This window comes from Pleurodeles waltl, unplaced genomic scaffold (assembly GCF_031143425.1).
Source record: "Pleurodeles waltl isolate 20211129_DDA unplaced genomic scaffold, aPleWal1.hap1.20221129 scaffold_238, whole genome shotgun sequence".
Lineage (NCBI taxonomy): Eukaryota > Metazoa > Chordata > Amphibia > Caudata > Salamandridae > Pleurodeles > Pleurodeles waltl.
Genome location: NW_027149944.1, coordinates 32,439 through 59,755, shown reverse-complemented (window position 1 = coordinate 59,755; position 27,317 = coordinate 32,439). Strand labels below are relative to the sequence as shown.

General features: G+C 43.2%; 1 protein-coding gene across 1 annotated transcript in view; it reads left to right on the top strand.

Moving 5' to 3' along the window:
• LOC138275422 (STE20-like serine/threonine-protein kinase) overlaps positions 1 to 27,317 on the top strand; it is a 158,387-nt gene that overhangs the window by 110,958 nt on the left and 20,112 nt on the right. The window contains 2 exon segments of the mRNA XM_069219079.1: positions 15,770 to 15,958; positions 22,528 to 22,653. Of these exon segments, the coding sequence (XP_069075180.1) occupies positions 15,770 to 15,958; positions 22,528 to 22,653 (315 nt within the window).

Below are 27,317 nucleotides of genomic sequence, written 5' to 3'. Positions count from 1 at the left end.
TCCTTACCGACCCACCCATCCTCCCCGCTCTGCAAACTGTTTGATCTTACTTCAGTCTTGCTTTCTTGGCATTCTATTGCCATGCTTTTCAATTTAGAAGTTGTAAATCAAACTCTTTTGTTGATTCACTGTTCCATTGCCAGTTTCTATAGTGGCTCTGCGTTGTTGCGCAGATTCTAGTCACAGAAGAAACTGACGTCAGCGCTTCAGAGGAGAGATTACAATGACTCCGTCAACGTCATATGATGTCGGTATGGAGTCGCACGATGCACACTACCGACATGCGGAGATAATGCTGAACTTGATGTAGGTTTTTAAGTGAGGAGACCACTTAATTCTTGGAAGACTAAATGTATTATTTTTGCCATTGGTTGCTTTTACCAGATCTCATAATCAGTTGGAAAATGGGTGCATGCCATCATTGGGAAACCACTCAAAGCACTAAAAGCACTTTGGTTTTTGTTGACTCATCCTTTAGTAAGCCATTGATCCTGGATGGTGATTGTTTTTTCATTTGCAGAGTATTTTGAAACTATATGAGTTTGAACGCTGCTAGATCCGGCCAGCTGGTCTGTACGTTTTTGTGAAAAAGTTCACCCACTTTGTATTGTGGTGCATAAGCTGTGAGTGCTTCTTCTTTGACAGCCTGGTTAATTGTAAAAATGGGTTGCTCAGGGCACATACTAAATGCAATCCAAATGTGGATTCTACTTTCATTTATAGGAAAAATCAGCCAACCTTCCAGTGTCTGATTGCTTGTACATTTCATACTGCGTGGTTTGTAGTTCTCATTTACAGTGATTATGACCTTAGAGAAACATAAACCATTGTTAGTAGGTTTTGGAAAATATCCCTGTGGCAAAGCTTTTTCCACATAATTGTTTTTAAAATAGATTGAGGATTACATTTCCATATCTTTTAACAGGTGTGTGGATGATTTTCACACTGAATTAGGGTTCGTTCTGCTACAACAACAAATCAAGGTGTTTTTCTCAGGAACATTGGTTGGTTGTACATGACATGTGATGCATATATATTTACAAGACATTCTATTTATTGATAATGTACGTACTGTAAATATTTTTAGTAAAGGACTCTTTAGCTGCTTACTTTACACCACAGTGTTTTGCAGAAGTATTGGGTTAAAAATGCAAACACGCTAAAGTGCAGGAGGGTGACTGAACTTCTTACTGTAACTTCCTGTCATTATTAACAGGACCTGGACCATTCTATTTCCCTATGATATCCTCTTTTATTTGCAAGTAGATGACTACAGTCACGGTTCGCGCAAAGCAGAAGGGGTGAGATGATGCGCAGGGAGAAAGGCAGATTTGGAGGGGGGGGGATTAAATTAAATATAATTTTTTTAAAATACACTTACCTTACCGCACCGCTCCTCTCCTCCTTCGCTGCAGGAAGGCACGGGCTCCCAACCTGCCATGCGCAAATCCTGCCGCTGCTTAGAACCCTAGCTGGGGGCTCCCAGGCAGACTGGAGCCCGTCTAGGCTCTCTCCAGCTCCCCACCAACTGTGTTGCTGGGCTAGAGAGAGCCCTGTGCGCACGTGTGTTTGACTGGCCTGAGACGGCCGGCCAAACACACATTCGCTCTCACTCCTCGTCAACCCTGTGGCCCCGCCCCGTTTCCAGAAAAACAAAAATAAACACAATACTGTGTTTATTATTGTTTTTTGGGAAAAGGTTTGCAGCTGCTGCTGCTGGCAGGGGGACAGCGCTCCTCCGCCCTTATGGAGGAGCCGCCCTTGGGTGAATAGAAAGAAGGTGATCCCTTCCTGAGGAAGAGATGTGGGACGCATTCACAGCCATTATGCCAGTCAAGTCTCCTCTCCAGTTCTTCACTTGTGTATCATTGGCCATATTTGTTGGCCTAGTGCATGGAATTGCATAGGTTGCCTTCTTCGTTGAAAAATGAAAAGAGATAAAGCTTGTCTTCTAAAATCTACAGCCTTTCACAATGTGAATGTTGATGCTGTCCTTGAACCTGGGACACTAGTCTTGAGAGCCACTTTTCAGAAGCAGTTTCTTTTGCTGGGACTGACAGGAAGTAAGGTTTTTGTTTTAAAAAATAGGTTTATTGGCCCCAATAACGTGTAAAGACATTTCCACATTCCTGTTCAGGATCCTCAGTTCTTCAGTAAAACAATCTGCCATGTCCAATTTCAGATTAAGTAACAAATTAATCTACAACACACTTTTAGATACGCTATGTAATTTGTCGGATCGAAGCATATCAAAATAAATAACAGAGTAATAAAGAATGGAAGGGATGGGCAATAATATCAAAAGGAACAGTCAACAGTGTCTTAACTATTTGACCTGACATCCTTGGGGTGATCCTTGGTGTGATCCTTGGTGTGATCTTCCCACAAACCTTTTGCCTTCACTCCGCATGTTTTCTGATTTTGACTTTATTTACTTTAGGATTCTGTGCCCTTACCACTGCTAACTAGTGCCAAAGTGCTTGTGTTCTCTCCTTTAAGCATGGTGGAATTTACCCACACCCAATTGACACACGTAATTTAGTTGTTCATCCTTAGTAAAACCGTACTACATGTACCCAGGGTCGTTAAATTAAATGCTACTAGTGGGTCTGCAGCACTGATTGTGCTCCACACAAAGGTAGCTCTTTAAAACATCTTGAGCCTGCCACTGCAGCATGTGGTGCAGTTTTAAACTGCCATTTCGTCCTGGCAAAATAAACATTTCTGCCAGCTCCAAACCGTCCTTTTTTTTTTAGTACTTATGAAGCACCCCTAAAGTAGACCTTAAACAGCCCATAGGGCAGAGTGCAGTGTTTTTTAAAAAGTGGCATATTTGTATTTAAGTTTTACATGTCCTGGTAGTGATAAACTACTGTAAGGCCTATCTCTCCCATTAAATAATATTGGATTACCTTGTTATGTTTAAAACGTGTTAACATTTGGTATAATCCTGCCCTAACTAATTGGTGTCTACTTCCTAAGGCCCTGGGTCTCATGACTTTGATTAGCTTAGTTGTTGGCCTTTCTGTATTCCTCACAAACATTGAGTCAAATGGAGACTAGATGTTGGCAGAATGGGCCATGCTGCCAGGATGGCTGGGGCAGATGGGTTAGTCACACTACTTACATTACAATGGGGCTGCCTCCAGCTCCAATATATATATATACACCCTCCACCACCCCCTCAGAACACCTGCCTGAGGGCATCCTTGTTCCCAAGAGGACTGCCCTGCTGCTTGAGGGCTGCCTTGCTCTCTGAGAAGGAAGACTGGACCTGCTCCCTCCATCCCATGCTAACCTGAGTGACTCCAAGGGTCGGTTGGCTGACCTCCTGTTCTGAACTACAGGAAAACAACAATTGGAGCTGCCTGGAGGTGCCTCCAGAGATCTTGGACCCTTGACTGGCATCAGAGTGTGATCCTCTTCAAAGAAAGGAGCATTCCTGAAGTTTTGGGCTCTTCGCAACCACGTATAATCTAATTCATGCCAAGCCTCTGCTGCCTGTGAAGGCCACCAACGCGAAGCTCTGGTGATCCAACCATTCATGCTACAGCAACTGCCAGTGACCCCAGCCAACATGAGATTTGCACTTCATCCTACAGCAATGACAGCCCACAGTGACCACTCAAGTAAAGCTCTAGAAACAACCTTCTGTGATGCTCCAACTGCTGTTTGTGCTACAGAGGTGACAGCCTGAGCCCCCAGGCCTGCTCGTCGTGCTACATAAATGACCATCCACCGTGCTCTTCCTGCTCCTCTCAGCCTTCTCCATCATAAATTGGACTCTATGCATCTGACTTTGAGAAGGTAATTTTTTCAGCAGGACTGACCTGTCCCTGTATCTGGCCCTTGCTCCATCACAGTTGGCCTGAACTTGTGACAGTCCCTAGTCTAGCACAATCAGGTGACCTCGAGTGGTACTTTGTGCTTTTAGGCCCTCTACGTACCTAAAAGTTTGATTGGATTTGTATTGCTTTGCTCCTATTTTATTTATTAAAATGTATACTATTTTTTCTAAATTGGCTTAAGATTTTTCTTGTGTTGTATTTTTACTTTATGTGCTACTTAATACTTAATACATCCTTTAAGTTAAGCCTGACTGCTTTTGTGCCATACTTCCCGAAGGTTAAGGACAGGTTAATTTAGTTACTTTTATGGTTCACCCTGACAAAGGTTGTGGTTGTTGATTGAGAACGGTTTTCATTCCCCTCAACCAGTAGCCAAATTTCTTAGAATGTCATTATTTAATTGTAGGCTGCCTCCATCTTGAGAAGAGTGTAAATGACTTGGACAGTTGTGCAAAGTCTGTGCAGGTAACACTAATCCCCATGAATAACAAATCAGTGTGCATGGCCACACTCATAAAGACAGTTTCTGCCAATACTTCTACCCCTTTCTGGTCTGGCCCTTCTTCCCAAACTCAAATTCAAATTCTGCCAGTAAAGTGTTCAATGATTGGCAAACCCTATGGCCCCTTTCATTTTTCATGCAGAGCTATTGTGTCTAAGCTCACCCATTTGAATGTCTCTCTCCTCCACAGCACCAGTGAAGGCACTAAGCAAATTCCATTTCCCCTCATTCCTCGCTCAAGGATGTCTGTGATGGTGTTCCAGTATTCAGTAATCATCAGACAGTTCCAGAGTATTTGCTTAAAGTCTGACGTATTATGCATGCACCTAGGAAAGCCTGCAAATGACAGTAGGTAGCGTTTAAGTAACCTGCTGGGCTGAAGTAGGTCCTGTGTACTTTGAAGCAGTGCATCGTCTTACATTTTTTTGACATCCTACCAAAATATCCCAATGTCAGTTTCCAGCAGTGCATCATTGCTCAATCTCTGCTGAGATCCCTTAACCAATTTCCCCTCAGTTCTTCAGTGTTACCGTTGGTGTCCTCCAGGAGAAGCTGGCACAATAATGTCACAAGTATCTTACCCCTTCAACACTGACCACACCCACCCTGTGTGTTGATGGTTTCTGGTCTTCCATGCCCCTTATTGCATTATGGACTTGGCAGTCCTCCTATATAGTAAATGCTGTTTTGTTGGCATCTCCGAACTATGAGCCTGATAGAGATCTTGGCAGAGGAGTTATTCCGTCACAACGATGACGGATATCCAATCCCCTGAAATCGAAATCCCATAGGATTTAATCGGATTTAGATTTCGACAGACGTTGTGACGGAGTAACTCCTCTGCCAAGATCTAAATCAGGCCCAATGTCAGTAAATCTCAGTAACATCCCTGCTGCGTATTTTTTCTCTCTCTCTCTCTCTCTCTCTCTCTCCCTCTCTCTCCCTCTCTCTCCCTCTCTCCCTCTCCCTCCCCTTTTCCTTCTTCCCCCCGCCGCCATTCATGAGTTGGTTCTGTTTGTCAATGTGTGGCCGGGCAGACCAGGCATTGGTATTTTCGTTCCATACGCCACCCTCAAGTTCATCTAAGAATAGACTAACCTGTTTGTCTTTATGCCGACCTACAGTTACTTTCCTGGCTTCTGGTGTCTGTGATGCTTAGAACCATCTCAAAGCCCACTGAATCTTAGCTCCCATTATTAGAATTCCTAGTTTGGCACCCTCAGTCCAGATGTGGAAAACAGACCTTTCACTCAACCACTCTATGCCTCTCGTTTCACCATTTTAAACTTGTATGCATCTGATTAATCTCTTTAAATAACAGCACCGGCAGATGTAGAGGGAGGGTGGCAAAATAATACTGCAGGTGCAGTAGAATGGCCATCTTAGAGCTTTTCAACATATTGCAGGAGGTGTGTCTTCCCGAAACTGTCGCTTCCCCTAACGATGTGGCTGCTTTCAGCACATGACCGGCTATCATACCTGAGCCAAGTTGTAAGTGCCTGGACAACCAGGCAACAGAATTTTGTAGATTCCCATCTAACACTCTCTGTGCCCTCAGGTGGCACACCCGTGTATCATTGCATCTGATCGGGATATACACAAGTTTTCCAGTTCACTTCTGATACTCTGTTAACGTTAATGAAGTGAGTTACTGTTGATGTCAAACCCTCACCTACATCCCTAATATACAGCAGTAGGTCGTCCACATATAGGGTTACCTTGCAGATAGAGGCGGGTGGGATCCGTCTAGTACTAAATCACTGGTGGAATAAAAATTACCCACGCACCCCACCCCTCCACAGCCATGGAGAGCTGTGATATATATACAAATACAAACGATAGAATAAACTCCTCAACTCCTCTTCCAGGACAGAGCGCGATGGCCCCCTGTCAAGTAGATTATCAGTCAACCTATCAAGGCTTCCGTCACCCACTCATGTGAGGCAGGACTGTAAAAGGCTGGGGGTGGGAGCAACGCTCTAATCACCACCATCAGCCATTCCTCTGCTTTTCCATCCATCTTTCAGCACTCACTGCCCCAGTTAGTTGTAGATGTAATGATAGGATGTTCGAGCTGCAGCAAAAGTGTCCCTTTTGACTTATTTCTCAAAGCTGCCTGTGTTGTTGTTATAAACCATATGTTGCTCTTGTGTGACATCCAGTAGTCATCCCCCTCCCCCCCTCTCTCACCCTCACATGGACCCTGGTGTCAAATTCCAGTTCAGGGTCGGAAGGCATCGCTCCTGCACCTCTCGCTGAACTACTGTCAAGGTCGTCTCCAATTGTCTTTGCCCCTGCCTTCCATTCAGTTTGCACCCAGCGTAAATCCTGTGAGCACCCTGGGGTTGTGGTCTTCTCCTTCATTGTTTTGCAGAGTGGTGTTTTTAAGGTATGCACTCGGTACCACGTAGGCATTTTCCTCTAGTCAGTCAAATGCCTCTTTGGTGTCAGTGAAGAATCCTGCCTATTTGACTTTCATCAGCTTCAGTTTTCCAGCAAACAGCAGCACTTAGCAGATGTTGGATTCTCTCATCTTCCTCTTGACCTCTAGCATTGATACTCTCTGCAGCTGGACTGCTCCAGTGTAGTTTGGGAATAGTCTCACCATGCCATTCTCCTTCGTTATGCGTTCATACTGAGCCACTATTTTTATAAGTATTCCCAAATTTGAAAGTGTCAGTGGTGCTGACACTCTTTAGTATCATGTCTGTCTGTCATGGAAGTGGAGCAGCCTGGTTTCCACCAGCTGAGGAGGCGAGGGGTAGCCAAGCCAGCACCCTCTGCACTCTTTCCATGGCATGTAATTTTGGCAGTCCATGTGCTGCCACTTCAAGCGTTATCCAGTCCTATCGGTATTTCTTCATGTTCATCCCCGCCAGCCTCTTTGGAAGACTGATTACTAGAATATTGTTCCTCCGAGAAAATCCTCTGCCCTGTATTCCAGGACCCTCAACCTTTCAGTATTCTCTTGGACTTGTACGTTTAGCACCAGCATGACTGGCTGCAGCTCCTCTCCCACAGGGTTCAGTCCTTTGCACCCACTGAGAGAGCTTCTTATCGTCTTCCCTTGGTAGGTTTTATGCCAGTAACGACTGAGTCTATCTTGACCTCCAAGTCCCCTCCAGTGTTTGCTGTGAATTTCAATAGCATATGAAGTTTTTCCAGCTGGTCCCGCTCTCCGTTCTTCATTTTTGATGAATTCCCAATCAGTGCACTTTCCAATTTTGATGATGGCTCTTGTTAGCAGGATTGCTGTCTAGCTCCTCTAGGTATGCCCATGTCCCAGTGAGGCTGATATTCATGCACCTAGGTCCTGCCTACAGACCGTGATGCTCAGGGACTCCGTTCCAGTCAAGAGCCACAGCAAGCCAATCTATTAGGGCCTGGCCCCTTCAGTCATCAATTTCTTCTGGGAGCCCCTTGTCTCCTCTGGTGCAAAATGTAAATTGACCAATGGTAGCCCTAACTCTCCAGGGGTTTGAATGGCTAGAACATCTCGCCACACAACTCTAGAGGACAGACCACATGAGAAGCCCTGCATGGGCAAGAACCTACAAAGGGTCCCTGCAGGAGTAAATTGCTACATGCTCCACTTTGTGATGGCTGTGGCCCAATATTCAAAATGTCCCCTGTGGTATGCGGCAGGAAGTTTTAACACTGGTCCCTAAGCTCCAAACTCCTCTGGACCAGTGCTCAATGGGAAGATGTTGCCCTAGGGAGGCCTCTCATGTGAAAGTGCTGCTTCAGTCCCCTGCTCTGATGTGTTAGCTGTAGCACAATTCTGCTGCACCATGACTCCTCATTCACCAACCTTGGCAGCCATCCTCACCAGCTGCTCCTCAGGAGCTCCGGCACCCTAGAGGCCAGTTCCCTTACACCTGCCATTAATGTCATCAGATGTTGAGGGGACACTGCTGCTCTCTCTAGCCTCACAACATCCAGGCTACTTATCCTTCTAGTGCGTGGTGAAGGGGGCCAGAAACTCGACCGTGGACCCCATTGTACTCACTATTTTGCTTTGTCAGTCTCACAGTTCTGCATCTCTACCACGCAGGTCAGTTTCCCTGTTCTCTAGTCCTGGGGTTATCTTGGAATGGATTCGCAGTCAACGGTCCGAAGCCCAGTCCACCACCTTGTTCACCATTGTCCAGTGCAGTTCCCACTATGTGGAAGCAAATAGGGACAGACTCAAAGTCTGCCATCTGCCCAATTGATGAATACTGTAGAAGATGTTGGAGGACCGGCGCTGCCAGCTTGAGGCCCCTTAGCTATGCCTTTGTTGATGGCAAACCACGCTCTTAGAAATGGCATTTTTTCTGACATCCATCTTTTGATCCCTCAACTAAAAAGAACCTTCCCACAAAAATTATTTGAAGGGTATTCTAAGGCAGAGCTGCTATAAACAATCTGTGAGTGAAACATTGACTGATTCCCTCCCATACCTGCTCACAGAACCTAATGTCTGGTAATCTGATGTTTGGCATTTCAGGACAGATAGGATGTGCATTTTTAAAGTGAAAGCTCTGCACAACCTTGGTTTTTCTAATAATGACTTGAGGCTTGTTTTATTACCCATAATGTTGTTTACAGTTTTCAAAGCAGGGTTTTTACAGACTCTTCATAAGATCTCACTGAAAAAAGAGGATTGAAAAACTTAAATTCGATAATGCAGATCAGGAAGAATCAAGCAGTCTCAGCGAGAGTTGATGGTTGCTTATCTCTTCTAAACTTTACGTCCTGTTTGGGTTTTAAATCTTCAGTCATCTAAGAAATGAGTTTAAAAAGAATGCTCTGACAGTTAGGGCTTGGCTAGCAACCCAAAAATACCTTGATTTAGTTTTTTAATACTCATGCCGGACACTGTCGCAAGGATAATAATCGAGGTGCTGAAAATATATATTTTTTAAATGAGGCCACATTCTGTGTTTTGTGGAGTAATTTTGATATAAATAGGTTGAAAACTAAGCCATATGTTTTTAAATCTGTTTTGAAAGGTCATGCACAAAATATTGCAATAGTGCTGTGTACCATACAAATATACTCCTCCCAAGCAGCCCCCTAATAAACTGGGAGTACAATGGGTATTTTTAATCTAATTGCCCTCAGAACTGTCTAAAATAAGATTACTGGAAGTTTAGGAAGCCGGGCTATGTAGGTGGGCATTGCATCTTATTTTAAAATGTATTTTGCCTTTTCCCTAATTTCTGCTTACAACTTCATTTCGTTTATTCTGCCTGCTCCTTCCAAGTATATTTTCATTCTCATATTATGGTGAAGATAGTGTTTAAAGTGGCCTGGGGGAACATTGAAATTAACACAATTTACAGACTTTTCAGCCAACAAAGCACTCAAGTTGTTCTCACAGCAGATGTTGCTACAGAGACCTTGAAGCTTCAGAGAAAATCCCTTAATAGATTTACACTATCCTCAGAGGTTTTTACTTAAGAAAGCAACATTTATGATAATATCATCAAAAACATTATCAATATAAATTTTGAAATTACTTCACACTGCACAGTAGCAAGCACCCTCCTGGCAGCAAGGAAATAATATTGACAGGGAGTATCCTCAATTTCATCACTTGGATATCTATTTTCTAGATTAGCAATTTTGACCGTCCAAATCTCATTTAGATATTCTCTGAAAATATGCATACTTTTCATTCTTTTACAAAGGCATTTTGAAGTTTGTGAAGTAGTACTCCAATAGTGCTCTTTTACATACTCCTACATGTCTTTGTGAATTGGCCCCAAAACATCTTAAATGGAAATATTCCTACCTCCACCCATTTGCCCCAAAAGTGCAGAAGAATTATTAGTGCATCTCCTCTTCCGTACTGTCCCTGCTCCACTGAGCTCCTCCTCTGCTCCTAATCTTACCTTTGGTCAAGAGACCTGTAGGTGGCACTGTGTGACTCAGAGTTGACTCCTTTCTGCTTTGGAAGTAATGTGCTGGAGCCACATTCAAACACCACCCATGCAGGCTGATGCTATTTCCTTTATTTCTGCGCCTTCAGACATGAATCTGAAGATCCACTACTTCTAACATCTCTTTTTTGAAGAGATTTTCTCCAAATTTTAATGTGCATGTTACGTCTCCCCCTAAAATTACAAGTTTGAGATGTGCATCAGAAGGCTGTTTGCCAGTCCTGCTCCAAGTCGAAGTCAGGAGTGCAGACATACTCCCACTCCAGAAGTAGTTCCCAACGCATATCTTCCTTGCGGTTAAAGTTTTTGTATATGTTGAAGAAAAACATAAGAAGTCCAAGCATGACTTGATCCCTTCCAGACATTCTTGTTCTCCATTAAAATAAAAGAAACAAGGGTGTCAGTGTGCATCCAGGTATTGCTCCTGTTACACAGAGGAGCCAATTCCATCCTTGGGTAAGATGCATCCCTAATGCTTCGGCCTTTCTGGTATACTACAGCCCATCAGAGCCTTTCAAGAGGCCATGCTGTGCCTCTTTGCCATGTTTCCTGATCCCTCTGGCACAACTTTGGGTCCCACGGATTCTCATTGACCCCTGGTTGGATAGTGAGCCTATGGGTTCACAATCTGGGTCTTTTGAACTCACTTCAGGTTCTGTACTGGTGTCAGGACTGGTACAGATACACACACCAGCCCCTCAAGTGTTGCTTCGAGCACCAACCTGGTGTAGGAACCACAATCCATCATGGTGATCGACTCCGAGTCGGCTTTGTCTCACCCTCAACTGAGCCCACATCCAGATCTTGATGTACTGTAGCCAATTGTGAATCCATCAGACTCACAAACGATTACACTTCTGTGCACCAGTTTTTTGATTCAGACTCTGATCAGAGCCAGCCATATGGAGGCAAAAATGATGGGGATGGGGGAAGAGTTTGCCTCATTCAACTCATACAACTGGTACTTGGACCTACAGGATGCAGGTGGGCTGAGCACCTCACCCTACACTGGGTTGGTTTCCCCTCCTATGCCAGCAACAGAAAAAAGTACTTCCTTTATCACTGTGATAGAGGGAGCTGCTGAGATACTTGATCTCCACTTCCCCACTATGGAGATAATGATGAATGTGTCAATTGTGGTCCTGCAGCCTGGACATACTCTGACCAAACCTATTTTGCCCTCCAATGAATCCATTTCTGACACTCAGTTACTTGGGCTAATCCATGGCCTGCCCACCACTTAACCAATAAGTCTACAGCCCCCATGGACCTGCTGCCCACAACCCAGATTTGTTAACTCTGTATCATACCCTAGAAAGTATGATGGTACAGCATTAGAGTGAACCCTAACACATTCCCAGGCACTCCTCAGACACAGAGTCTCTAAATGGGTGGATATATTTTGTAAATATATAGTCCCCTCTGCCAGCCTTACCTAGAAGTTGGTTAATGCACGCTATCTGGTTGGTCTCTACCCCCACACACTGTGGGACATGGTGGGTGAGATTGTACCTGCAGACTCTGATGACTTAAGAGCTTTCTTGGTCCAAACCATTTTGAATGTTCGGAATGCGGCAAAGTTTGTCATCCTTTCAGGTCTTGACACCACAGATTGTCGGGGTAGGGCTATGGAAACCAGAGTGGTACTTCAATGCCATAATTGGATGTGGTCCACTGGCTTCTCTGGCGATATCAAGGTATTCTTAATGGACATGTTTTAATGGACTTTGCCCCGCAGCACTTTAAGGAGAGCCGAGCCACAGCATGCTCTGAAAGCCTTTAAGGTCCAGTCCAGCAAATCCCACAACAATTTTGCCATTTCGGGCATCTGCCATGGGGCAAAGCATATTGCTGAGGGCCCAGAAGACAGTGACCTGGTCATCAGGTGCCACATTCATTCCAATCCTCTACTCCTTTGGCCTCAATCGCAAAACCCCTTTAGTACATCCTTAGAGGCACACAACCATCATGTAAGTGGCAGCCACTTTCTGCAGGGTTGGCAGCGTCTTACATCCAACAGACTGGTCCTGCAGAGTGTCTAACAGGGGGATACGTCCTTCTCTTTTTTACCCACTGGGCCTACCCCATACATCCAACCTCCTTTCAGAAGACCATATGTCTGTTTTGTGCCAGGAAGTGAAGGCTCATTTGCCAAAAGAGAGGATGCTGGCTTTGAAAACGGGACACAAGTGCTATTCTCTCTACTTCCTTGTACCAAAGAAGGATAGATGTCTCCATCCTGTAGCAGATCTTCACCCACTCAACACCTTATTGCACAGGACAAATTCAAAAGAGACATCAAAGGAGGTCAACTGCTGTCACTCAGTCTCCACCCATGGAGGTGCAGGTTGCGCAGGATCACGTTAAGACCCTGCCTTGCTGCTGTGACAGAAGTTTCTTCCACAGTGGCAGCCTGAACAGATGATGAATGCTCAAGCCTAGAAACTCTGGGTACCACAAATTCCTGGTCAGGAAAAAAATCTTGAAAGTGCGGTGTCCAGGAGAGCTCCGATGAAAGTCAGCCTCTGCAAAGGAGTAAGGTGTGACTTCAGCGGGATGACTGGGAACCACAATGATCTCAACTGGTTTGCCGTTTTCAGGAGGTAGTCTGTGACTAATTGTGGTGATCCCACCTTCAAGAGCCTGTCGTTGAGGCAGGGGAAGATTGGTACCCCTAACCTTCAAAGGTGGACAGCAATCACCACCAGTCTATCTATGTGAAAGATTAAGGGGCGCTAGTAAAACTGTGAGGGAGCACCACAAAAGGAAAATTCTCATGGCCCACCCTGAACTGCAGTTAGTATCTGTGGGGCTGCAGGACGATGGTCTGAAATTAATTGACCAGACTGTTCAGTGCCACCATCCAGGGTCCCGGGATTCAGGGCAAATAGAACACATCATTTTGGCAGACATACGCACTTCATTGAAATCTGTGTATGCAGAGTGCAAGGACAAGCTTGTCGCCTGGTGTAGTACCTGCTATTTGAGTCCCATTACAGGCAAAACTGGCAGATGTGTTTTTGTTTATTTTTGGTCCAGCAAGGTCTTGCTTTGTAAAAAGTTAATGGTTAATTGGCAGCCCTTTCGGCCTTTTCACATTTGCTGGACCAACTGTCCTTGTTCAAATCACCAGTTGTGAGGCATTAAACCTGGTTCTCACATTTTTTAACGTGTACTTCTTTTGAACCAATGCAGTTTTGTCCATATGATCTACTCGCCATAAGAATGATCTTTCCGATTGCCATAATATCCACATGTCGATGAGTGAATTTTAGGCTTTTTCGGTCCAGCCTCCCTATACCACCTTTTTTTCCAGGCAAAGTGATGTTAAAGACTTAAGCTAAATTCCTCCCAAAGGTGGCAACACCTTTTCATGATGGACAAGCCATCACCTTTCTGACATTCTTAGCTCCACCTCACCCCTCGAAAGAGGAAGATGGTTTAAATTTTATTAACCCCAAGAGGGCACTCTGCTTTTACACTGATTGCACCAAGGAACCTGGGTGGACAAAGAAGAGCAAGGGGTAAAATAAATGGGCCATATCTCATTGAATAGTCCTCTGCATCAAAATCTGCTACACATTGCCTAAGAAGCAACCTCTAGAAGGTCTAAATGCCAAATTCACCAGGGCTGCTAACTTTGTGTTGTGCCTGTCCTGGATATCTGTCAGGCTACATGGACATCAGTGCACACATTCACAAAGCACTACTGACTCAGCTGATCATTCTTGCAGACATTTTTAGTCTGAGTTTTTTTGCAGACTCAGTCTTGGGAAGTACTGCTTTGGTATCTATTCACAGGGTGAGGAATCAGCGGTTAAAAGTATTCATGAGAAGAAATAGTTACTTATCGGTGGTAACGCTCCTTCTGGTGGCTACTATATCTCACTGCAGAATACTCACCTCCCATTTCTGTGGTATGGTCTCTCAAATCTAAAAAACAAAATCCCAGTTTGGGAATCTGCATACTGGTACACAGGCTCATTCAATTTGCCAGTGGGTTCCCAGTCTTAGGGTGCCAACAGGTTCATGGAAGAAACTTATGTCAACTCACACGGGTGGCACTTATACATTATCTATTGTAATTCTTAACTTGTAATATCATAGAGAAGATTGGAAATCATTTCATAGTTTTGAGATGAGGGAAGTGAGAGCTTTGGATGTTTTTGAGAGAGTGAGTAAAAATGCTTAATGCTTACTTGTTTATTTTTTTCAGTATCTTGCTTTTACCCAAAATGCTGCCTATAAATTATATTAGCCTTGTGATAACTCTTCACAAATTAACAGAATGCTTTTGAAAATATTTGCCCAGAAAATATTATTGAAGATGAAGGCAATTCTAGGGACATCAAACCGATAATCACCAGATATGTTAGACCAAGCAGGGGTGGATTGTAGCACTGTGGATACAGAGGGCATAACTAAAACACATTTAACACCCGTCTGAATTTGAACCTTAGTGGAGCACTCTACATATGCAGTGAAGGTATTTCACAACAAAACTATGTTGATAACTGTTGGGCGTTTGAAGCCCTCAAAGGACAGTTTTTCTCAACTTGCTCTAGGTGTTTTCCAATATGTGGCTGATACGAACTTGCCTGTTCCTTGTAAATTCTTGAGGTAACCACTGTCTCTGGGAAAGATCTCTTGACAAGTTTATAAAAAGGCCTAAAGGCTACAGATTGCAGAGTAAAAACATAAAAATATAAGGTGAAAACTAAATGAGACATCAGCAAAAGTGAAATAACAGTTTTAAAGATTAAGCATGAATGGGCTCCTTTGCTTGGTGTTATACAATTGAACACAATGGTCTTTTTATATCTATCAACATTTACCCTTGAAAAGAAAGAGAATAGTTAGACTAAAGAGTAGTCAGGCATGAGAATGAGACTTGAATCCAGTGATAACGAGGCTGTACACACTCCAATTTAATTTGTTTCAGTTGTATTTTATTGCATTTTTTGTAATACATCAAGGGACTCAGCTTCACAGTAAACATTCGTTCAGCAGCCAAAGGGTCTGCTTGTTAATGAGTTGTGAATGCCCTAGTTTAATTTTTGAGGTATTATATTAAGTAATGCACAATCAACTGCTGTAAATAGATAAGTGTATGTTCAGAGAATGAATTGAGTATCTTATGCATAACGTAGGTTTTTTCAATGCTTTGATCCACTTCTGGTCATGTCGATAAGGGTAAAAGGTTTTTTGTGATTGTCTTTTATTCGGGAGACCATCTTTGATAGATCATAGGATTTATGGTCATGGATAAGTAACTTGCTCTTTCAGATAAGTGTAAAAGGACTGTTTTGGACATGATTATAAATTCTGTGAGGACAAGTTCATTTGATTTTAAAGCCATTACAGTTTTCTCAAACTGTATTAGTATTTCATTTTTAAAGCAGGATTGAAACTGCATTACTTATGGATTCCCTGTGCATTAGCCATATTTATATCAAGTATTTGTTGCTTCTTGTTGGTAATGTGCTTCACAGGAAATGGAACAAATTCAGAGGTACAATCAAAGGCTCATTGAGGATTTAAAGAACAAACAGACTCAGGAAAGAGCAAGACTGCCTAAAATCCAGCGAAGTGAAGCCAAGACACGTATGGCCATGTTTAAGAAGAGCTTAAGAATAAACTCCTCTGGATCTCCTGAGCAAGACCAAGAAAAGATTGAGCAGGTATATACTACTTAGCCTAATATTATCATTTATTGCTATGTAATGAAATGTTATGATAAACATGGATAAGCAACGCCTTTTTATTTCAGCCATATAAATTACCAAGATGTGGGAGAAAGTCAATTTAAATACAGTTTTTTTATTTTATTTCTCTGTGGTTTACTATTGGAATACCCCTGCTTTATGTATTTGAAATTAGAGGAATTGCAAATGCTTTGAATGTATTATCAGAAAAGTCAATAAGGAAGACTTTTCCAGGTGATAGCCTCAAACAGTAGAACAGGAGGTTGTACTGCTTTTTCCTGTATATTTAGGGCCTGGCTCTCAAAGGTAAACTTAAACTTTTGTGTACGTTTGTTTTGGAAATCACAAACTCCGATTTAATACTAAGTTTATGACTTTTACTTACTTTACTTTTACTTTATATTCTTTATTTCGGATTAATTCAAAATCCACAGAAGCACACATTAGAACAATAATTATTTGGACCTAGGAAACAGCTTAAGCTTAAAATGAATATTACCCAAAATATATAATTTTATGCTATAAAGCTATTTTAAAAACATTTTTTAAAAATATGTAAGAAACATCAACATTCTGCATTCAAATTTATCTTAGCCCAGACAGCGTTTGATAACCCAACTGAAATAAATTGAATTAAAACAATTAAAATCAATGATAAATATATCAAAAGTGTTGTGAGTCCAGAATAAAATATTATGCAACATACAGATAATTAGTCATCCCCAGCTCCTTAACCGCACTAATGTTTTTTCCGAAGTCTAATTGCACCTGCCAAAAAGCTAGCCACATTGTGACAAACTATAGGATAGGGGATTGCAGCCTTTGTAAGTAAATCAAGGCAGGTTTTACCTACCAATTTTTTTTTGCCCTTAGCAGAGGTAAAATATAACACAGTCTCAAGGTGCAGTAATGATCACAAAAAAAGATAAAGTGCATTGTGTCCTGAGTTGAGAAGTTATCACAAGAACATGGACTCTGATTATCCATGTTTTAATGGGCCTGCGGTTCTGCTAAAAGTCAGTGTAAAAGGTCTAATCTAAAACGTGTTAGTAAAAAACGGTGAGGAGAAGAGGTCACTACTCGAAGATGGGGGGGGCTCCATACTTGGCCTAACGGTAGGTTGTTGCAACTCCTCTTCTCTCTCAGTTTTGGCTCTTACATAAATTGCCTTTTGATCCAAGTGACACATTTGTTTCTAGATTTGCTCAGGTGCCTCAAAAAATAGTGAATAACCTAATATCTCTAGGAAATCTTTAATATAATGAAACCATGGAATATCGAGGCCTTTATCAAGGGCAAGACAATCTCCAATAATAGCCTGGTTCAATTGCAGTTTGTGGATTCACCAGACTTTGAACCATCTGGCTATAGGGATAAGAGCCAACTTGTCTGAGATGTAATCCAGGCCCAGTTCTTTTTGTGCTACAAAGGTGGAAGCCAACTGCAGGAAACAGTCTTCTTGCAAAAGCATTCTTAACTCTCTGTATCTCACCACAGTCCTTGTAGAACCATAACCCACTTCCATAGCTCACTATCGCCATGCATTTGGCTGGGTAAGCTTTCATCATTGCCTGTGCCGGTCTATCCCCCTGCCTACCTGCAAAGTCAAAAATAGAGGCCACTGACCTGGCCAACAAGTTTATCTTGAACTTTTCTGGGCACAGATTCCTCGCTCATCAAAGATAACCCCTAAATATGGAAAAGTGGAGACCCTCGTCATCTCCAGACCACCCCCAAAAACTCTCTTGTAGGGCTTATTAGAATTCCCAATTACCATAGTATGAGACTTAGAGTAGTTTACGGCCATATGAAAGGCCATGAATTCAGTGAAAGAGTCCAGAGGTCTTTGGAGTCCCACAGTGGTTCTGGTTAGCAGAATGGTGTCATCTGCATACACCAATGCCGGTATTAACAGCATCCCTACCTGGGGTATATCCTTTGTGGCAGTAAATAGAGCCGGACACAAATTATTGATATGTAAAGTAAACAACAATGGTCCTCACTACAACCCTGCCTCACTCCTTTTTTTTATTGCCACTGGCAGGGACCCTTCATGATTGACTCTGACTGCAGCTGTTAGATCCTGATGAAGGTCGTGCAAGTAACTAACAGTGCTACGATCCAACCCATATCAATTAACATTGACCCTAACTCTGCTCTATTGATGCAATTGAAGGCTGATGGCAAATCCAAGAAGGATAGGTATATTTGCTCTATTTTGCCCACTGTATATTTTCCCATGATCAAGTGCAGGTTCAGGCATTGGTCAAGGGTCTCCCCCCCACCCACTTCCCAAAACCCATACTGAAAATAGGAGATCACATTCCTTTGTTCTCCCCAATCTGGTAACCTAGCCAAGATTACCCTATCCAAAATCTTGACAGACAAATCAAAAAGCGAAATCGGCCTGTAACATCTTGGGTCCGAGCTAACTACTTTTTTTTAAACACCGGAATGATGATAGAGCATCCCCATGACAGACGAGGACCTGTCCTCCATGCTGCATTAAATACTCTAGTTAGGATCTTTATCCAAAGCTGGGTGTCATGGTAAAATAGATCAGCAGGTACCCAATCAGGCCCGGGGCCTTGTTCTTAGACATAGCTACAAATGGCAGCCCCAGTCTCTTCTTCCGTAAAGCAGGCAGCAGCATCCGTCCTAGACATATTCAACGGTACAGAAATCATACTCTCCGAGGCGTTGCTGTAAATTCCTGAAAAATACTTTACCCACCCTTATGCTGGAATGGTGCAGTTATAACCCTATTAGCCTCATCTGAAAAAACAGTGGTTAATAATCCCACAAAATGTAGCACTAGTGCTTAAATTAAGGTGATTCGCCAGATGTTCCCAGGCTTGTACCCTGATCTTTTTCATACAGGCTTGGGTAGCTAGCTTGTACACCTTCTGCCTTCTTACTATTAGCAACCTATCTCTAGGAGCATCCCTTAACGCTGCTTTCAGCTAATGAAGGGCCTTAGAGCAATTAGAATCAAACCATCTCTCACCTGTGGGTTGACCATGACTCCCAGTAGCCCTAAGGTTGCTATTAATGTGCTTGCAGATTCTACCAAAAGCTATTCATAATTTCCCGCATCATTCAAACACAATACAAATCCTGAGTCACATATGATATACAGGGAATTTAGGAAGGAATCATGAGGAACATTACTCCATTTTAGTCTGTGGCCCTGATCATGTGGGCTAATCTCTTCATTAGAAGGGCCTCTATCTGCTGTCATGGTCTGTTGGGTTCCCCAGTCCATAAAATGGGTAAAGGATTATGATCACTAAGTGTGGACCACTGTAGATCAGAACTAGAGACAAACTGAACCAAGAAGGCTGAAACAAATATATAATCCATAATCGTATTGCCCCCTCTTCCATTAAAGGTTGGGGCTGTAAACCCTTCCATATCCTCTCTATTATGTGGCAAGTTAAAGTCTGCCAAAGCTTCCTCCAAAAAGCTGCCCTCTACTGAGTGCTCAAAATGGTTATCCTGCTCACAGCCACCGGTGAGGGTACGTTCAGTTCCAGAGCAACTGAGGGGACATAGGTGTGAATTAAAATCGCCCAGTCAGAGGACTGTAGAACAGAACAAACAGTACCTAAATGTTCGGTGGAGAATGTCCGATCGTGTGAATCATAAAAGTTTAGTTTCAAAATGCTCGGGAGACCCTCAAAAATCAAATTTGACTGCCAGCAAGTTCCTAATATCGTGTGCGATCTGGGACGGGGTATACCTTATGCCTAGTGATATCAATAGGAGCAAACCACCCTTAGCTCTTCCGTCCCAGGTAGGTTCAGCTAGAAGCTTCGATTCCGAGGTCTCCTGCAAGCCGAAGACATCAAAGTCTTTCATATTTTCGAGCCAGGCTTGTTACTCTCTCTTACTACCCAACCTGTCTGTGTTCCAGCTGCATATTTTAAGAAGAGGTATTTGCTTATCCCGAGCCTCAACCTGAGACTTAACTACACTCTGAGGAAGGTCTCTGTGGTCCATTCTGAATCCGTCATTGCATTCCAGATCACCCAATGGCTGAAATCTGTCATGAGTTCCAGTGTCACTAATGGCCCGCTGTTATAAGGACTGTTCTCCCCCCAGTATGGTGAAGGACATTATTAGGAACCCTTGACATTTGCACCCAGATTGGAGGATTAAAAAAAGCCTAATAGGAGTACTTTGATGCCCGGCCCACTCACCCCACTCTACTGATTTGCGGGAGATCAGTCACCTGACTATATCCGGCTGTCTAAAATTCAGCACAATACCGGGATCAGGCTAGCATTGAAAGCAATTTCTTCCCTCTATCAAGCAAAGGTAGTGCCAGTGTTCACAGTCAACACCACTGCCAAGTGATACTGCAACAAGCAGAAAGGGGTGGGTTCATGGACCCTTTAGTAGGAGGTGGCTTGAACACCAGGGCATTTCCCTGGTGGTTCAACATTTGGCGGGATCTCTGAACACCAGAGTGGACAAACTCAGCCAACAATGCTTGGTCGATCACGAATGACGTCTCCATCCAGAGGTGGCGCAAGGTCTCTTTCAGCAGTGGGGAGAGCCTTGGTTAGATCTGTTTGCTTCTGCAGAGAACACGCAATGTCAGCAGTATTGCGCGTTGGCGTTTCCATAGTGGCAAACGCTCTGTGACTCTCAGTCTCGAGTGGAACTCAGGCCTCCTGTTGTACGCCTTTCCCCCATACCATTCTACCCAGAGTTCTCAAGAAGACCAAGAATGACCAGACCCAAGTAATCCTTATGGCTCTGGACTGGGCATGAAGAGTCTGGTAGCAACCACCTGAGGGTTTGCATTCTCATTGGAGCTAAAGCTGCGACCACTGCGTTAGCATGCAGAGTTCCACGCATTGACATCTGTCTGGCGGTAAGGTGGCCATCTCTGCACACGTTTACCAAACACTACTGCCAGGTCAGTCGGGTCCATAGGGATTGCCACTTTGCCCTTTCGGTCCTGCAGGACTTTCTAGTATGATCTTAGTTCACAGACCATCCTTCGGGGATGGTATTGCTTGGGAATCTATTCTAAGGTAAGGAATCTGCATTTAGCTGCCTCTGTCAGATGGATAAGTTACTTACCTTCGGTAACACCTTATCTGGTAGAAGCAATATCTACTTGCAGATTCCTTACCCACCCACCTTTCCTTCCCACTCTGTGAACTAATTTCTAGGGACAGGGACTCAGTTTCAGGGCCCTAGTTTTGACGCACCATGGGCTGTGTTCTTCATGGCTCTGCTCTTCTGCCGTGGAGAGTCATGAAAAGAAACTGATGTCTGCGCGCCGCCTGCATAGGACCCTCAATGTTGTATCTGGCACGGACGTGGAGCGGATCGATGCCATCTAATGGCATGCATGGGTACTGCTTGAGGAAAATCTCCGGATCCAGACTGACTCTGGGGGGGAATTGCCTAGGGGAATCTGCAACTAGTTATTGTCTCTACCAGATAAGGCTTACTGAAGATAAGTAACTTTTCCCTTTATTAGGTTTGTTAGGAAATGGTGGGTCTTCTACAGTTGTAGATATCCAGGAGAAGTCCTTAGTCGAAGTTTTTTGAATCCCATAAAATTTTGAACTATATTCTATGCATGGGAGGGGAACTATGGAAAGAGATTTCAAACTATAGTTCAAAGAATATTTTGACTCTTGCCCTATCGATTTAGTAGTCCAAGTGTGTAAACGTGATATGGAAATTAAAATCCTCCTTATCGACCAATATTTTTAAACAAGATGAGATTGATTTTTTTTTGCCTGCTGTATTCCATTATGTTTACATTTACTACTGATTTATGCAGCTAAAACCAATGTTGGACTTCACATCGAGATTTTTCACTCGATTTCACACATGACAGCAGGTATATAGAATTGACAGACATTCCTCCCAATCACACTTTGAATCATTTTTGGCACCCTCATTTCCGTAATATTTTCTGAAAGCTGGTTTAGGTTCCTATCGGTCCACACTCTGTCACATCGGCAGTTGACATTACTCGTGTTTAATTCACACAAGCAGTCTTCATGGAGACCCGGAGACCACCTGGTGGTGTCCAGATACCCCGTGATGACACAGCAGGAATTCAGCTAAGACCAATAACCCTGCACTTACACACACACACACACACACACAAATGGCTACAGAAGGTGTGGATACATGCTTGTGATGAGAAATTGAAGGAGTAATGCATGAGTTCGTTTTTCACAGAATGCTTAGCAATGGGACTGCCCTTCAGGCCAACCTATGGTTGAGGAGGTCTCTGAAGAGGGAAGGCCTGAGGCAACTACAGTGCCATGTGGAAAGCTAAAGTAGAATGGTATGATACATTCCTGTTACCTTGTAGCTCTTCTTTGGAAGTACAAGGGGTTGCTCGTATTGCATTGCAAAGGCGTCCTTGATGCATTGGCCAGTAAGTGGACTGCTAGTTTTTTTTATCCACACTTGAGTCTTGTATTCCTTTTGGATTTGATTATATAATGGTAGTTTACTTGTCACCATAGTAACTAATTTGCATTCCATCGTCTTTTTCATTGTAGTTTGCAGTTCAAGAGGACAAGAGGCAGAAAAATGAAAGGTTGGCTCAGCACCAAAAGCATGAAAATCAAATGAGGGATCTGCAGCCGCAATGTGATGGCAACATCAAGGAACTACAACAACTACAGGTAGAGCAATCAATGACTTCTTAACAGCTGATTCAGCCAGCAGTCAAAGCAGCCCTAGTGGAGCACAGCCCTCCCTGTATAAAATGAGCACAATCTCTGCTTCATGATAAGTGAAACTGCTTTTTTTAGGTTTTCATTTATTTTAACAGCAACCAGGTATTTTTGTGTGACAAAAGCATTCACTTACAAACATTTGACACCAGAAGCATGTTTTACATAATATCTAAACATCATAATTCACATATGTCCATCATAAGGTAACAGCTTCAATACGTAACCACTTCTCAACCGTAATTATGCAGCAACTGAAAATAAATGTATATCTTTTTACAATTATTGACTTGCTCTATAAAGACCTACTGATAAACCACATAATTGGGTGTAGACTGCAGTATCAGATCGTGTAGTTGCGACTCCTGATGTAGAGACATACAATCTATAATTGCAGAACTTTGCCTGGCATCTTCACCCCAGTCCCCCAGCACCAACCTTCCTTAGGGCCAGATGTACAAAAATGCAGTTTTGCATTTCTTAAATAGCGACTTCATTGAAATGGAAAATGCTATGTACAAATATACCGATTTCCTAATAGCGATTTCTACAAAGTAGGTATTAAGCAATCCCATTGCATTTGAATCAGTGGACCAGTTTTGCATTTCCTAAATAGCAATCTATTATTAAGAAATCCCTATTTAGAAAATGCAAAACCAGTGATAGCTACGGGAAAGAGACCCCTCCTGGTGCACCCCAAAAACAGTGGTGCACCTGTAGAGCACACACATGCATAAGGGTCATGTGTGTGCTCAATTGCCTTTTTAAAAAAAAAAAAAAAAAAGGACCTTAGGGTGCTTTTTTTTAAATTTCACCTGGCTGCCACCGACTTGAATTCAGTGGTAATTGCATCTCTAAAATGCCCAAGCCGCCTTTTGGAAATGCATGGTAGATCAGAATAGGAAATTTATATAGGAAATCCTTATTTGCATTTCCTATTCTGGGAAAGGCAAATTGCAATTTCTTAAAGGGCTTTGTACATTAGAAAAGCCTTCTTTCAATTTCTTAACAGCCCGAAAGACCGATTCGGACCATTAAGAAGCGCAAACAGGCTTTGTACATCTGGCCCTTAGTTGTTTGAAACAGGGCACGGCTACTAAAGTAAATACATCTGATTGTGCTGTGCCGCATATCATGGACACTGATAACGCTCAGTGCGGTATTTTACATGTACTCTTATCACAGCTACTGGTGACAGTGAAGCGTTGGCTCAGCCTGACCACTTCAGCTTATCTTTGCTTGGTTACTAGACCTCAGGTGGCGTTTGTAGGAGCACAGAAATTAATTGTGGGAAGTCATCCCCAGCTTATCTATCCCACCTAGAAATGTCTTCATGATGTGTGCTGCGTTTTGGAAAGTCACCTCATGTCATTTGTTATGGCTGGCAGCTTGCATGGTGCAATCTGATAGTGTTCAGCAGGGTCTTAAGTTGGTGCATGGCAAGTGTGAAACACTGGTAAGGATTGTGGGGGCTTTCCGTTCCTCACCTGTGCCATCACAGACCAGGATCTTATTTATGCAAATCAGTCTTTGGTTCTCCCCAGTAGGACACCTAGTCCAAACTGCCAACCTGAGTCCCATCTAAATGAGAATATAGGTGTCCCAGGACAATTGCAGCATTAGTTGCCTCATCAGTGAAGGGTCTATAGCAGAAAATACTCGACAGACACATCATGATATAGCACTTGGCACAGCAAGTTCGGTAGATCAAAAGTGATGAATGGAAGTACTTCAGCCAGTACAACTATGATGTCTGGGTTCAAAAAGGCCCAAACATGTGATTGCTCTCATTAAGAAGAAGCATGGCCTACCAGTTCGGGCTGGACAAGCTTGCCTGCCCCATCAGAAGCTTGGAATAGCCAAATCCACGTTGGTCTTGCCAACCATCCTGTAAGGAATTGTTCACCTAGAATTAACAGGCCATGCTCCTTCTAAAGGAGAGCAGCCCACGTGTTTGGGCCTTTCTGAGCTTTATCAGTGCAGTGCTTCTGGTGATCTTAGCTCTTTATTCGATTTGTTCACTGCACTTCGGTCGTATTGTCTCATTTTACTTTTACAACCCTGTACTTGAATAAGTTGGCACAGAACTTTACAAATGAAACAGCTGTAGCACGTGTGGAATTTGGATCTTGTGATGCCTGGACATGTGAATTTTCACAGATTACAATAATTTTCTCTTTTGTCAGCAGACATCATCGTTCTCTTTTGCACATACTTCTACCACACCCAAAGTTATTTCACCTTCTATTCTGAAATCAATGTAATTGTTTCTTTCATTCACCTGTAATTATTGTAAGCTTGCTTGGACCGGGAGATCCTTGTACTCACGGCTAATCACATAGAGAGGGAAAGATCCCTTTAGTTGTGTGAAACGTTTTCTTCCCCCAGAACGTGATTGACTGGCAGTGTTCTACTCTCTTATGGTCTGGGTGAACTCAGTTGTCAGGGCACAGAGGCCAAAGTGCTTGTCATGTGCGACACACCAATGGTGAAAGTGGTGGATCTGTTAGAGGAAACAGTTTTGCCTCTAGGTAGAAACTGTCTGCCTCTAGGTTGATTAGAATATGAGCCTAGTCCAGGTAAAGCATTGCTCTCTCTTAGCAAAGACTGCCTGGAGGTGGACCCCGGGATGCTTGCTGTGCTGTTGTTTGCTATTAAGGGTGACAACAATAATAGCCTGCCCGAGCATCTCCCTGAAATGCACGACGACCAGAGCCAATGTTGGAGCTGCACCTCAAATAAGTATTATGATCACTGCAGGGGTTGATTTCAGCGTATTTGTGCTCCTTCTTGACCAGAGCAATGGAACTCTGCACAGCACACCTCAAACTCTTGTAGGAGATGGCTGCTGGTGAGAGTTTTCACAGCCTGCGGAGGGCATAAGTAAGGTTTCAAGGATTAAAAAGATATTAAGTAGAAAAAGTAGCAGAAAGGGCTTGTTTCATGTCATACAGAGGAAAGTCAAAATATTCTACGGGGTGAAAACAGATTTCTGTTAACTATTCCGAGTGCGCTCAAAGCCTTGTTTACCAAAGCTGGGCCACCTGAGTAAACCTTACCAGACGCACTGTCTAACCTAACCTTACACTATAACCGGGCATTCAGAAATGAAGAAGTGATGCCTCAGAAAGCACACTTTCACATCGATGCTGGGTTCCAGGTCATCTTCCATATCCCAGGTGTTTACAATTGCATCCACTGCACAAGAGAAGCCCCTTTTTACCAGGCTAATGCAGAAGATTGCCAGTCCATTTCGCCGCAGTTAATTGGGTGCAATACAAATTCTGCACTGTGAATACTAAAGGTTCGAAGTTGTGATCAAAGAGCAGTAATAGTAAAGTTGTCTTTTTTTAACAATAACTAATCCCACTTCACACACAACTTCAACTAATTTCTAGTCTAATATGCAAGAGCAGCTTCCACTTGAGATCTTTCACAAACCTGTATTGTGTTGTAAATGCAACACAATAGAGATAACAAGCAGTATAACAGCGTGACTCATGGTGGCCGAGTAATCGAGGCATAAGACTGGCATGTTAGTCTTTGCTCTGTTTTCCTAGGCCCAAGAAAGAAACATCGTTTGTCTTGTTAACCATTAACATATTGCTTTGTGATCACTTAAGATGGCTGTTACAATCATGAATGTTGGGCTTTGGTCTTTCTGGCAGTTCCTATGGTAGATCTTTTGCTGGAGTTACGTATACGTTGGGTCCCATATACAGCATGATAGCAGGTGATAGGTTGGCAGTGAGACTCCCAAGGCCTGTATTTCTACAAAGTAGGCAAATTAAGGAGCAGCTGGGCAACCTTTGGTGAGAGTGTCGGGCATGGATAAAGAGAAGCATTTGACAAGAGGTCAAAAAAGGTGTTGTGGCGGGTGGTTAAAGCCAGAGTGAGAGTGGAAAGGGAAATACTTGGATCCTATGGTGAAGCAATGGAGGAGGACTGTATGCCTGTTTTGAGAGAGTGTATAAGCAGATATGCAGCCTGGGGTGGTAAAGGGAAGGAGTGGTAAGCTAAATAATGTGGAAGAGTGGAGGCCAGGTTGTTGTAGCATTTGACAGAAGAATAGAAGTAGGAGGGTGGAGGGGAAGGAAGTTTTGAGTATATGGTGTGGAAGAGTAGGAGGCAAGCGTGGACCTCATGGTGAAGGGGTGGAGAAGATGGGGCATGCAGCCAACTTGTGGGGATAAATTATAGGTTAATGGGGTATGGAGCCCCTGGAGAGAAATTAGAGCGTTTAAGGGGTTGGAAGCTGTGTCATGACTGAGTGGAAGGAAAGGGTGAAGAAGCCTATGGACGGAGTGAGTAGGTGATAGTGAGTTGCAGAAGAAGAAACAAAACAATTGGTCTTATCATGAAATAGGTGATATTTCATGATAAGACCATGGTATGTTTTCACACCCTGGATGAAGTCTGCTTTATTCAGGGTTGTTTTTAAACTCGGCTCAGCGAAAAGTGCTCTTAAATCTAGTGAAAGGTCTCACTTGACATCCCCTTCCGAAGTCTAGCTATCTTGCTGTTCTTGCAAATCTTTTAAATCCTCACTGGTCCTTATGTGTTTGTTTCTAACTGCATGTCAACACAGTTTAATACATAATTGTCTCATATAC